General features: G+C 60.0%; 1 protein-coding gene across 2 annotated transcripts; it reads right to left on the bottom strand.

Annotated features, from left to right (window-relative positions):
• Positions 1–5,557: 5,557 nt before the first annotated feature.
• On the bottom strand, positions 5,558–13,762 carry RNF208 (ring finger protein 208). Of its 2 annotated transcripts, none has more exons than XM_044992225.1 (3): positions 13,076–13,762; positions 12,558–12,682; positions 5,558–9,085 (listed from the first exon to the last, which is right to left on the bottom strand). In XM_044992225.1, exon 3 carries the CDS (start codon positions 8,271–8,273, stop codon positions 7,452–7,454), a length of 822 nt encoding a protein of 273 aa, XP_044848160.1. In that variant the 5' UTR covers positions 8,274–9,085; positions 12,558–12,682; positions 13,076–13,762; the 3' UTR covers positions 5,558–7,451. The 2 variants fall into 2 exon arrangements, with proteins under 2 accessions (XP_044848160.1, XP_044848159.1); XM_044992224.1 differs by having other exon boundaries at positions 13,289–13,762.
• Between the last annotated feature and the right edge of the window lie 489 nt (positions 13,763–14,251).

Raw genomic sequence — 14,251 nt, 5'->3', positions numbered from 1 at the left:
GCACCCTCTGCTGACAGGAGGCAGAGAGGAGGACTGTGAGGCTCAGGGGATTGGAGGGGATGACCCTCTTTGAAGGACACAGCCTGTAGCAGAGTGCCGTCCGCTCCTGCCTTCTTGCACCACAGAAACCTGCTCCAATTCCACTGGTTGGGTAGCTGCACTGTGTAACAAAGGGTGAATCCCGGCTTCAAGTCCACGCACTCTCAGCTATGGCACCAGGACTGGTGCCTCCATCATAGCTTTTGGGGTGGGGTCCTCCTCCTCCCAGTTGGAGACATGAACACATCTCATTTTCCTAATGCTGGCGCCTGGCACACCCAGCTCAGGGTAAGACGCTGGAGCCCCCCAGCTCCAGACAAGGCCCGCACACTCCTGGGAGAGTCACAAAACTGCACCCCTGAGTTCCTGCTTTGTTCCCAGAAGGTGATGTCAGGTGGGCCCCGCATGAACCCTGCCCAAGTTTTCACCCCAGGGTCAGCTGTTCCGAGCTCCCTTCCGCCAGGATCTGACTCTTTCCGCTGCCTCAAGTCCCATGAGCCACCTCGGCCCTGACGACCATCGGGCACTAGCTTGCTTCTCCCCCAGGGTTCTGACCCCTGCTAGCCAGATGGGTACAACAGAGCCCTGCCCCTGTTACAGGGAAGGAGCCCCGAACGCCCTTCAGCCCCAAGTCCCATGACGCTACAGCGGCTGGAGCGCACACTGCAGAAAAATGCAATTTTCTGCCCTCTCCCAGGCGGGAAAGGAATCCTGCTGAGCTGATCGAAGGCCTTTGCAACAGCCCCCCAGCCCCTGCTCCCAGAACTGGCCTCCCTCCTGGAAACAGATCAGCCGCTTCACATGCTCCTTGCAGGTTCTTTGGCCTCCTGTAGCTTCTGTGCTATTGGAGTCTGCAGCGGAGACACCTGAGGCCATGACAAGGCAGTTTGACTGTGGTGCTGCAGTGGGCACTGCCCATGATTGTCAGCTTTGCAGCAGGCAGTTTCCTACAAATGCTCCATTTCCTAAGAGGCCCTATCTGAAAAATCAGCTTTTCAGAGCAGTTTCCCCAGGAAAAGGTGCTGGGCTAGATCCGCTCCTTGCTCATGCCAGTGGCAGTTGGGAGTAACTCCTCTGGAGGCAACAGACTGGCACTGGAGTTTCACTGGGGTAGCCGGGCTCAGGCCTCCCCCCAGCATGTGCCTAGGGCCATTAATGCAGCTGAGAGACACACAACTGTCACCATGTGACTTGACCGGCTTGGGGTTGACTGGGCCATTGCTGCCCCAGGGTCGTGCAACACTCAGAGCGAAGGGAGAACACAGCTCCTGGCTACAGCCATTCCCCTACAGTGCAACTGCCTCTTGGTTGGCACCTCATTTGCATGTGGCCTGGTGCATTGTGGGACTTAGCATCTCTTTGCTGGACTCAAAGGTTCTGTTTCTGCAGCTCTGCCCTAGCACTGCTCATGGGATTCCCCTGCTCGTATTACAGACCCTGCCTGTTCCCAGTGGGGGTGGGAAGGGTCGGTTCTGTTTTTTATTGGGAGCTTTTATTTCTCTTGTGGTGAGAGTCCGAGGGCCGAATGCTTCATTGTCCTACAGCTCCTTGCATCAGCTGCACCAGTGCAGAGCCACTAATGGGCTGGAAGGGCCCCAGGGAATACGCTCCCACCCAGCCAGCTCGCCAGCCCCTGCACAGGAGCCATGGCCCCCTCCCCATGCGGGGCCATGACTGGGGCAGATCAGTGGTGTGCTGGGGCTGGCCAGCGGCAGGAGGATGGGTGGGGTTATTGGGGTCTCCTTATGCTTCAATTGCTGCAGCCCCAGGACTGGGATCTGCGCCCCTTTGGTGCAGAGCCTGGCACAGGGAAGCCAGGATTGTATGCAATGGTAAATACCCTTTGCACCTCTGCTCAGAGGCTTGAGTGGGACTCGCGAAGCAGCCCCCAGGAGCCGACCCCTGTGCTCAGCAAGGCACTGTAAGCCAGGCTACCACCCCACAGCACCACCCCACCTCCCCGGGGCAGCGAGCTAGCCTGGCTCAGCCTCCGCTGTCACCTCCCTGGACTGGTTTGTTCTTTGCCTGCCCGCCCCCTGCATGGGCAAGAGCCGGGCGAGCCGGGCCGGGGAAGCTCAAAGCTGTGGCACATTCCCAGGCGTCTGTGAGATGAAAGCCTGTCCTAGCAGGAGCCCAGGGAGGAGCATCCTTCCCAGCTGAGCTGCTCTGAGCACTTAATCCTCTGAAGCAGCGCAGAGCTTTCCCGGCTGCCCTGGAGGCTGGCTGAGGAACCAGAGCGCCTAGCGGACACCTTGGGGGCGGAGCAGGGACTCAGTCTGAGCAGCACGACCTCGGGCCGGGCAGCCAGGGGAGGGAATGTGTGGGTCTTGTTTGGGTGCCTGGGGCAATCTATTGAGAGTCAGGGCTCCTCAGACCCAGGGCCTGGGGATGCCCCCTCCATTCAAACTGTCACGGACTCACAGATCGTGCCCACTCGTGGCCTGTGCGGTCCGTGGGGGGTGCCCCTTCCAGTGCCACAGCCCTTCTCGGGGGTCCACTCTCTCTCGGGGTCAGGCCCCTCCGCCTCCCGGAGCTGCACCTCTCTGAGCCTTAGCACGTCTGTCTCTTGCCGTGGGCCCCCCCAGGGAGTCCACGCGCTCTGGACCCCCCGGGCCTCCACTCCCGAAGGGGTTGATGCAACCCTGCTCTCTAGCTCGGAGCGACTCTCAGCCAGTGTAAAACAGGAGGGTTTAGTGAGAGTTGAACCCAGCGCAGGGAACTCTCAGGGCCTCAGGCCTGGCCTCCCTCAGCCCAGCACATCCCAGCCCCCCTGCAGCCAGGTGGGCTCTGCCTGTTCCCCCTCTCCAGCCCCGAGCCCCCCTGCTTCCCAGCGGGGCCTCCGATATCCCCGGCCCCAAGCCCCCTCTGTCCATTGGCTTCTCTCCAGGGAAACAGGGTCGTAAACAGGAAGGCCTGGGTCTCCTCTCCTCTCAGCCCTCCTCTGGCCCCTCTGGCTGGAACCGGCTGGTCAGGTCACCGGGGTCCTCTCTCCGCAGCCCATTGTCCTCCCACTGGCCAGAACCGGCTGTGTCTCCTGAGCTGGGTCTCCAGGTCCCCAGGTCACCAGTCGCTGGGGACGGGGTCTCCATCCTCCAGGCCATCGGCCGGGGTCCCGAGTTCCCTCTCCGGTCCTCTGTAACCACAAACTCCCTCTCCCCTCACCTCGTTAAACCAGTAACACCCGGGGACACTGAGTCCCCCTCCCTCTGCATGCAACCCACTGGAAAACACGGAAAAACCAAGAAACCCCCCCACTTCATCACACAAACAAATAGGCCCTGGCAGATTTCCAGGCCAGGCTCAGTTAGTGTCTCTCATTGGGACCCCTCTGCACTGGCTCCCTGCTCAGCTGGTGCTGCTTCCCCATGAGACCTGCCCCCAGCCGTAATATCCAGCACTCCCGACCTGTTCCACACACCTCTGCCTATGGTTCCTGGGGGTTCCTCTCTGCATTCAGCTACTCTGCAGCTCCTGGCTAGCCCAGGGCCACTGCTTCCAAAGGGAGCCCAGCCACTTCTTGCTCAGGGTCCTTGCCCTGCCTGGCCAAGGGAAGGGGCAGTGCAGTGGGGAGGGGGCTGAGGGGCACTGTAGTTTCCGGCTTAGCAGATCCACACTCCAGTGGGGCGGGGAGGGGTAATTCTGCAGTCACTGTCGGACAGTTTCCTTGTTCCGTCTGGGGTCTCTCGGGTGGGGAGTGCTGCTCGCCAGCGTCTGTGTTATGGGAGAATGGGAGTCCAGCCATTCATGGCACAGGGGCTGAGGGGCTGCCTGCAGGCACCGTCTCCTCCTCAGCAGCAGTGGGAGAGCAAAAACCGTGCATAACGCAGCGTTAATGCTGCTTGGCTGCAATCACAGAACGTCACAGGAACACAAAGGTTCCAACATCAGTGTTACCTGAGCTGCGTTGGACACACATGGACGCGTTCACACGTGTGCACTCTCACACTTGCACACTCAGAGCTGTGCACACAGGCACACACATGGAGGTATATGCACACACATGTAAATACACACAGAGATACATGCACACACACACAGAGGTAACGTTGATGCTGGAAGCTTATATTTATAGTTGATTCTTGCTTTTCCCGGTAAAACATGCTGCTTAATGTTATTGTTAATGTAAAAATACACCAGCCTCTGGTGAAACGTGCAGGCTGTGCGCCAGGCGCCCCAGGGAACCTGTACTTCGCTTCGCCACATCCTGCCGCCTTTAATGCAGAGCGGTAATGCTGTGGTAGCTTAGATTGTTTTCCCTTATTTATAAAATAATGCAAAGGAAACAAATGTTCTTCTCTGACCGTGACTGCACTTGGCACTAATGGGAGGACATGCTACTACTGGCCGTGGAGGCCTAATGGGACTGTCTAGCTCGTCTCCCCATAGCAGTGAAGAACTGGGGCGAACTACTCAGGAGTGGTACCCTACCCCTAACCCTAACCCAGACTGCGCACACATGGCATTTGTCTGGCTGCACATGCTAGCAGGCAGTGTAGGAGTCTGGGGGTAACCACAGCCTCTGGGTCAGGTCCAGGCTTTATGCAGAACTTTCTCCACGTTATGCAAATAAAACCTCAGCCGCGGCACGGTGGCCATGCAGTTCTCAATAGTGTCCGACTGTCCGTCTCTCAATGTATTTTTAATGCACCAGTTGTCTTGGTATCGATAGTTTATAAAACATCCCTAAGATTTGAACCCTCAGAGCCGTCCGGACAGTCATTTCCTTCCTTAGGGTTCACAGGCGAGGACTGGAGGGTTCTTAACTCACCATATCCAGGTCTAGGCACGGCCCTAAAGCTCACCCCAGTTGCCCCACTGCTGCTTGGGAGAGTGCCCCTGTGCCCTGCTGGGGCTGCTAACCTGTCGGGGAGGAACTGCTGCTGCGTTAGAGCAGGCCTGTGGTCTGTAGGGTCAGGGGTTCTGCAGCAGCTGCCCCATAGGGCCAGCTCCATGCCCGACCTGCTGCCCTGCCTTACGTCTTCCTGGAGGTTCATCACATGAAAAGTATCTTTTAATTCCTGGAGACCCCAGGACAGTCCTGGATGGTTGGTAACCACCCACGCAGGACAAGTGCTGGATGTGCAGTAAAGGAGCGAGCCGGCCGTTGCTGCCTGGAGCCCAGGCCAGAGCGACTCCAGAACAATACCCTGTTCCTGGCATGCAGCTCAGACACGGGGCCCCAGTCCCGGGCAGAGAGCTGGGGCGGGTAGGAGGGGGCTGGAGGTCCCTTTCCCTGGAGAAAGCCTTTTCTGCCGGGCTCACTCCCATGAGCTGCCAGGTCCCGTCTCGTCCAGGCTCGGGGCCTCCCCGGCGCCACAGCGCTGAGCCAGCCAGGGGCCGGCAGCAGGCTGTTGGCGAGGTTTGTAAATGCCTCCACAGGAATCCTGGCCTCGTCTAGTCCCAGCTAAATGGCCTCCTGCTCCCCTGCCCCAGCTCCTTGCCCCATGCAACATATTCTATAGATGCTCGGTGTGGTTCGTTCTAGTATAAGCTTTATTTGGGAGATGGAGCAGGGGTTAACAAGGCCAGGTAGAAAACAGGAGCATCGTCACAACCAGCGACAGGAGGAATCGGCAGAGCGAAAACGAAACGCTGTCAGGCCCTGTTCTCGGTGCTCTCCCCAGCCCTGTCCTACCACTGCCCAGTGAGCACGGCCTCTCGGGACTCTCCTCCAGCCTCGGCGGGGCTGCAGGAAGCGCTCATGCTTTGGCTGCATCCACAGGGCTGGGAGCCAGGGGGGGTGGCTGCACTGCAGTGTCTTCCCCAGGGAGCCTGCAGGGCTACTTGCTGGCTCTCACCTTCCCTCTCCCTAACGGCGCCGAGGCCAGCTCTGGGCTCCCTGCAGAGCGGGTGGGTTTGGGCTCTTGGGGCTGTGGCAGTGTAATAAGTAGGAACGAACTCACACCGACATGTGTGGGGTGAGCTGAGCTGGCCGGGTGTCTAGAGCTCACCTGGCAGAGCCAGCCCTGGCCAGAGGGCCCAGAAGATATGGGATCCAGGTGTGTACAGACAATACTGCCCCAGATGGCTGATCTGGGCCCAAGCCTGGGCAGCGGTCCCCAGGGAGTGTGCGTGCAGCGCGCGCGCACTGCCGCACCTCGCAACTTATGGCTTGTTTTATTTCCTTTTTTTGCTTTTTTGCAGCAAGCTCTTCCCAAAATGTCCTGAAGAGATAACGTCTCCAAGCAGGGCAGCTGCTTCCCCCTGCGTGAGCGATAACAGGGCATGGTGCTGTGTAGCCGTTCTCACCGCTGCCCCTTCGGGGACAGGGACGCTGTCATAGGCAGATCAGTCACCCCATCCTCTGCAGTTAGTAGTACAAAGGGGTGGGGTGGCCTTGGCTTGCTAGCCTGATACCCTCTGGGGCCCCCACCCCTGGGTTGCCCTACTGCAGAGCGGGAGCGTGCTGGAGGGGCACAGGGGAGGAACACGGCATGGCACAGTTTGAGAAAGGCTTCGGCCTCTGCTGCTCACTCGGCTGAGCGAGGAGATCCGCGGGCCCCTCCCCGCCCAGAGGCTTACAGAACCCATGGAAGAAGGATCACAACTCAATGCCTTTATTAACACGAACCACCCAAAGGACGGGGTGTCCCCAGACAGGGATGGGCAAACAAAGATCCTCCAAAACGAGGACAAATGGGAGCTTTCCTGGAGGGCCTGTGGAGGAAATGGGCTACGTCTGTTAATAATGGGAGGCCAATGGCAACGGGTTTAATTGGCTGCAGTTACTTTGATGCATGTCAGCTGGCCACTGAGATGAAAGCTTTGGCAAATAATGCAGAGAGGATGTGTCTGACGTTTGGCAACCTCCCATCCCATCCCTGTGGGAGGCAGATTCAGGTCTCATGTGCAGCCCCTGGGAAGCTCCCGGGCTCCCCACCCGTGTCACCTCTGTAGGTTGAATGTGCTGTGCCGCATGGGGGCGCCAGCGCCATGGGTCAGCCAGGCCAATGGTGGGGCCGCGCCTGGGTGGAGCTGCTCCCCCCCGACCAGGCCACAGAGCCAGGGGAAGGCAACGGGAAGCAAGCTGCCCAGGGAGTGGGCACAGGGGGTTGAGTGGCACCTGTCCAGACGCACAGGGGGAGCGTGAGCCGCAGGATAGGAAAGTCCCTCGCTCTGGAGTACTGCCAGGCCTCTGCTCAACCAGTGGCTTCGGATTACCAAGGGGGCGGTGTTCCCAGCTGCCCCCACCTAAACTTGAGCGCCGAGGAGGTGGGGATGCCCTGTGCTGGCGCGGGGAGCTGGGCCAGGGGATGACGTGTTTAGCACCTGCAGCGCCAGGGGAGCTACTGAGACTTGCCACCCTCACTCGGTCCTGTCGTCCCCTGGGACTGGTGCGTGGTCGTCTCCCACACTGTCCGGCCCCCGGGGCAGGGAGGCGGCGCGGGGCTAGGCAGGGCGGGGTGCACAGGTTACATGATGGTGCAGGAAGACAGTGGATTTCGGATGTGGCAGGTGCAGGCTGCGCCGCAGTACTGGCGGAAGGTTTGGTAGCAGCTGCGGTCGGCGTCGCTGCTCCACTGCACTGGGTTGGCGGCCAGGGCCTCAGCGGGCAGTCTGTTCAGGATACTGGTGTTCACCGCCAGCGCGGCCAGCCCGTAGTCGGTGAAGAGCACGGTTTCCCGCTTGCAGGTGGGGCAGGAGATGAACTTGTACTTGGGGCAGGACTCGTAGAGGATCTGCAGGCACTCCTCGCACACCGAGTGCAGGCAGGAGAGGATGCGGGGCCGCTTGTTGGTGAAGTTGTACACGTGGCCGCAGGTGGGGCACTCAAGGGGCTCGCACGGCGTGGAGGGGTGCAGTACGTACTGGTTAACGATCACCTCGTCTGAGGGCGGCTGGCGGTGGTAACAGACCTCTGAGCTGCCCTTGCGCTGCGCTTGGTATATTCGCTCTCGCCGCGGCAGGGGCGGAGTCCGGGGCAGCCCCAGAGAGCCAGGGTTACCGTCCAGGGCAGGGATGTCCCCGCACGCCTGATTGACAATGATCTCGGACTCTGATGGCCAGGCGCGCTTGGCCACGAGAGGGGGCTCCCGGCGGGGCGCTGAGGTGTAGCGTGGCTGGGAGGCCTGTAGCTCCGAGAACTTCTCTGGGTGGATGATCTTCATCGCCTCCATTTTGATGATGACCTGTTGCCCTTTGAGACACGACATGAGGATTGTTTTCACATTGCTGTCCGCTGCTCTGGGTTCTGCAAGGGGTGCCTGCATGAGGCTAAAACACGCTGGCAGCATGCAGAGCTTTCAATCGTGTTCGGGCAGTGAAGCGATAGGGCTGGAGAAAGCCGCTGGAGCAGGGGCACATCCTGGGAGAAAGGGGCAGCTCTAGGCAACCAAGGTCCCTCTGGATTCCAGTCACCCTAGCTTCCCCCGCATTCCTGGAGGTGCTGCTTCCGCAGATGGAGGCGTGCACAGGAAGTGGCTGCAGTCACAGCAGCATCCTGCTGAGCGGAGCCTTTCTGCTCCTTGGTTCCAATCTGATGATCAAAGCGCTTCCACCCCGCAGTGCCGTTCTCAGATGCTTAATCCTGTGGCAGCCCTGTCGCTGAGAGATCTCCCACTCTCAGTGTGGTGTCGCTTTCCAAGCCAGAGCATCAGCAGCGGGAAACAGCAAACTCAGGCAAGAGGCTTAGGGACAGCCGGGCTTTCTCCTGGCCCTGGAACAGATGAGTCAGGGCTCCAGTTCATCCCAGGACAGCTCCCAGCAGTGCAGCCTGCGAGGAGGGCTCCCTGCACCTTCCCACAGGTGCCCTGCCCCCACCCAGCCTGTATTCCTCTTTCGGGGTAAGATCCTGGCAGGGCTGAAGAATGTGTGTGTGAATTCCTTTGCTCTGACTTTGTCTCTCCCACTCGCAGTCCCTGAGGTTCGTGGAGCCTGCAGCTCCCCGAGGGTAGCAGCTGGGCACCAGACCCAGAGCCAGGAAGCGTCCTGCCGGGGAGCGGACCGGGCTCCGTTGGTGGGGGTGCAGGAGTGTAGCCACGGATCAGCCCTGCCGCGCTGCCCCAGCCTCAGCGCCGCGTCCCCTGCAGCCACTCGCAGGAAAAGGCTGGAAACACAAAGCAACAGGAAGTTGGAGACTCGGCTCAAGGGAGATTTGAAATCTGCAAGTGGGGGTCACTGGGTGGCTGGAGCCAGCGCCTCACTCTCTGCTCCTTGAGCAGACCCGAGGGGGGCACCCCGGAGCCCGGGCTGGCCCAGCACAGCTGCAAGTCACCAGGCATTCCCCACAGGCCTCTGCTCTCCGGTACCTGGGGCTGGGCCTGGGGAGAGGGGCTGTCTCCTCTGATGTCTCCCCTAGAAATCCCAGATATGCATAAGTAGCCTGTTACTCCCCCCCCCCCCCCGCCCTCCCTAGGTCTCAGGGGGCCTTTCTCAGGTGTTCGGAGCTCCTCCCCCCGGATCTGTGCATTAGTCCCCCTGCCCCCATCGATTGGGTCACTCTCCCCACATTATCTCCCCCCACACACATTCGCTCCGCCCTGGCTTCTCTCTCTCTCTATGTCCTCTTGGGAGGGGGGCTGAGAAGGCGCCAGTGTTTGGGGGTGAAGGGGGGACTGTCACTGTAGGTATTGCCTTGCTAGTGGCAAGGAGACAGCCCTGCCCCTCTGGAGAGGCCGATGGAGGCTCCTTCACTGCAGGCCTGGCAAATTCCTGCCCTCAGCTCTGCAAGAACTGGCCACGGGGCCATGCACCCAGGGGACCGCCTGAAGGGGGCTGCTTGGCCACAGGACCGTTCGACAGGGCTGTCTGGCTGTGGGGAGCCCCAGAGGGGACCAGCTGGCTAAGGGGCTGCCCACGGGGCCAGCTGAGGGAACCGGTGGAGGGATTTTACCCCGTCCAAATCTCTCATTCATCCCAAATGTCTTGTTCTAATGCAGTGGGGCTCAGCAGGAAGCGGGGGGAAGAGCTGGTGAGCTAGCTGGGCCTGGGCCCTCCATCCCAGCAAGCAGGCCTTGGGAGGCAGCAAATCCCCCTCCCCGGCCTGCCGGCTGTGCCCGGCTGCAGTGTGCTCCGCTCCACCTCCCCAGCCACAGGGACAACACAGCACACCCCCCGCCACACAACACACACTGTGCCACACAACACACCCCTTGCCACACAACACAGGAGTGACACACCCGCCACACAACACACCCCCTGCCACACAACACAGGAGTGACACACCCGCCACACAACACACACCGTGCCACACAACACAGGAGTGACACACCCGCCACACAGCACACCCCCTGCCACACAACACAGGAGTGACACACCCGCCACACAACACACCCCCTGCCACACAACACAGGAGTGACACACCCGCCACACAACACACACAGCACACCCCCTGCTACACAACACCCACCCTGCCACACAACACAGGAGTGACACACCCGCCATACACACTAACACACAGCACACACCCTGCTACATAACACAGGAGTGACACACCCGCCACACAACACACACCCTGCCATACAACACAGGAGTGACACACCCGTCACACACACTAACACACAGCACACCCCCTGCTACACAACACAGGAGTGACACACCCGCCTCACAACACACACCCTGCCACACAACACAGGAGTGACACACCCACCATACAACACACCCCCTGCCACACAACACAGGAGTGACACACCCGCCACACACACTAACACACAGCACACCCCCTGCTACACAACACAGGAGTGACACACCCGCCACACAACACACACCCTGCCACACAACACAGGAGTGACACACCTGCCACACACACTAACACACAGCACACCCCCTGCTACACAACACAGGAGTGACACACCCGCCACACAACACACACCCTGCCACACAACACAGGAGTGACACACCCGCCACACAACACACACCCTGCCACACAACACAGGAGTGACATACCCGCCACACACACTAACACACAGCACACACCCTGCTACACAACACAGGAGTGACACACCCACCACACACACTAACACACAGCACACACCCTGCTACACAACACAGGAGTGACACGCTCACCACACAACACACACCCTGCCACACAACACAGGAGTGACACACCCGTCACACACACTAACACACAGCACACCCCCTGCTACACAACACAGGAGTGACACACCCGCCTCACAACACACACCCTGCCACACAACACAGGAGTGACACACCCACCATACAACACACCCCCTGCCACACAACACAGGAGTGACACACCCGCCACACACACTAACACACAGCACACCCCCTGCTACACAACACAGGAGTGACACACCCGCCACACAACACACACCCTGCCACACAACACAGGAGTGACACACCTGCCACACACACTAACACACAGCACACCCCCTGCTACACAACACAGGAGTGACACACCCGCCACACAACACACACCCTGCCACACAACACAGGAGTGACACACCCGCCACACAACACACACCCTGCCACACAACACAGGAGTGACATACCCGCCACACACACTAACACACAGCACACACCCTGCTACACAACACAGGAGTGACACACCCACCACACACACTAACACACAGCACACACCCTGCTACACAACACAGGAGTGACACGCTCACCACACAACACACACCCTGCCACACAACACAGGAGTGACACACCCGCCACACACACTAACACACAGCACACCCCCTGCTACACAACACAGGAGTGACACACCTGCCACACAACACACACCGTGCCACACAACACAGGAGTGACACACCCGGCACACACACTAACACACAGCACACCCCCTGCTACACAACACAGGAGTGACACACCCACCATACAACACACACCCTGCCACACAACACAGGAGTGACACACCCGGCACACACACTGACACACAGCACACACCCTGCTACACAACACAGGAGTAACACACCTGGCACACACACCAACACACAGCACTCCCACTGCTACACAACACAGGAGTGACACACCCGGCACACACTGACACAGTACACAACCTGCTACACAACATATCTGTGACACACTCGGCACACACACTGACACACAGCACACTGTTACTCAACACATATGTGACACACCCGCACAAACACTGCTACACAACACAGGAGTGACACACCTGGCACACACACTGATAGGCCATGGTCAAGAGGCACACACCACACACACAGTGACACATCACAAGTAACACACAGCATTCACACTCCCAGCACATTCCATGCTGACACAGACACAGGGTGTTCACAATGATCACACTGTATGCAATGACACGCAGCACACACTCAGCACTCACACTGATACACAGCATGCACACATCCGTGCACAGTTACACAGCACTCACACTGACACATCACACACATGCACACATCCGCACACACAGTTACACAGCACTCACACTGACACATCACACACATGCACACATCCGCACACACAGTTACACAGCACTCAGACTGACACACAACATGCACACATCCGTGCACAGTTACACAGCACTCAGACTGACACATCACACACATGCCCAGGCGAACACGCTGACAGGCAGTCAATACCCTTACCTGGGCTGGGCTGGGGGGCTTCAAAGCTCTGTTGTTTAAGGAGGCTCCTGCCTTGCGGGCCCGGCTCCTCTCCCTGGGCCAGGCAAGGGACCAGCGGACTGGCGGCCCCAGTCACTGGAGGTTATCTGAAAGGCAGAGGAGATGCAGGCTCCAGTGCTGCTTGCCCAGAGTCCTGGCTCCCTAGGGGGACTCTCTGGTACCCGCACCCTCTCCAAATCCAGCCTGGCTCTTCCTCACTTCCACTCCAGCTCCCTGGCAAGAACCTGCTCAATGCAGCCTCTTCGGCTGGTCAATCCCCAGCCCAGCAAGGAGGCGATTATCCCCTAAAGGGCAGGACACAAAGGCCGCACTCCGAGAGGAAGGGCTGGCCCCCAGCTGGGCTTGTTCCGGATGCTGTGCAGTGGCCAGCCCTGCGAGGTACCTGCAGGCCAGTGGGCTCAGGAGGGAGCCCAGCTCCCCTAGGCCTGCTGCTGAAGTGCGTCAGGAGGCCAGTTCCCTGGCACTGCCCCTGCCTGCACCTTCGAGCCCAGGGATGCGACTCTTCCAGGCTGCAGTGATGAAGGACAAACGCCTCTTCGCAGGGCTTTCGTTCCCAGCCAGCCTCCTCCCCAGGAAGCCAGCAAACGCGCCCCCCGCTCGCTGGGCAGGAGGGGGTTTTGCTTCTCCAGGTACGAAGCTGATGCAACACTGTCTGCGACGGCAGGTGCACACGGCATCTGCCGGCTACTGACCTGGCAGACCCGCACAAGAGGCGGCAGCCGCTGCTAGTAGCTTTCCTGGGATCATCTCTGCAAAGGCGAGATCCTGGGCAGCACAGCAGGTGCGGGGCTGGCTGGAAGCAAGGGCCTTGCCAAGTCCTTTCTGGGGATGCTCGGTGCTGGGGGTGGTCGCTGCTGCTGCTGCTGCTGGAGAAGGCTCTGCCCGGGAGCTGTTTCCTGGCTGTGAGGGAGCCTGTCCCTGGGATGCTCCGGGCTGGGAGCTGGCTCCTTGCCGTTCTCTCTCCCCCTCTCTCTGTGTCTGCAGTGGGTACTGCAGTGATGCAGCCAGCTCACATTTCTCGCTATCAGCAGCGCGGAGCCCAGTGGGCCGCAGAGCCCTAGTGCCCAACGCCGGCTCCCTCCCGCTCGTCATTCATGAGTCTTTCCCCCTCCCTCAGCAGCATTGAGCTCAGCGCCCCTGCTCGTGCAGCAGCCGGCTCTAGGCTCACTGGCGGAGGGGGGGAAGGGGATTTCCCCCCTCCATGGCAGGCCGGCTGCAGCGCGCAGTAACTCCCCGCTCGCTCGGCTGTGAGGAGCACAGACTGTGGTCTCGGCTTCCTTCCTCCCCCTCACACTTTTTCCGCCATTCGAGCTGCCTGCTGCTGCTGCAGCAGCAACGAATCTCTGCCACCCTCGCAGCCCAAGGTCAGCCGCGGAGCACCCCGCAAATGCACATGCTGCCGGGCTGAGGCCAGCAGAGGCCATTTCAGAGCGCGCAGACCTGCCTTGACCCCTGGCGGGGCCTCCAGCCGGCCAGCCAGACACACGTGCAGGGCCCGGACCCAGCAATTTAGAGGGGCCTGCAGTGACTCAGCAACTACAGGACAAACCCAGGCATTGGTGTAAAGAGCCAGGAGTATTGCCACGAAAGCGGGAGCTCTGCGCTGGCTGGGCCCAGCGCCCCGGGGCAGTGTCCCATAGCGGGGGGCTCTGCGC

The sequence above is a fragment of the Mauremys mutica genome, chromosome 18 (genome assembly GCF_020497125.1).
Source record: "Mauremys mutica isolate MM-2020 ecotype Southern chromosome 18, ASM2049712v1, whole genome shotgun sequence".
NCBI lineage: Eukaryota > Metazoa > Chordata > Testudines > Geoemydidae > Mauremys > Mauremys mutica.
The sequence above is the reverse complement of the archived record's forward strand: the minus strand, read 5'-3'. Positions and strand labels throughout refer to the sequence as shown.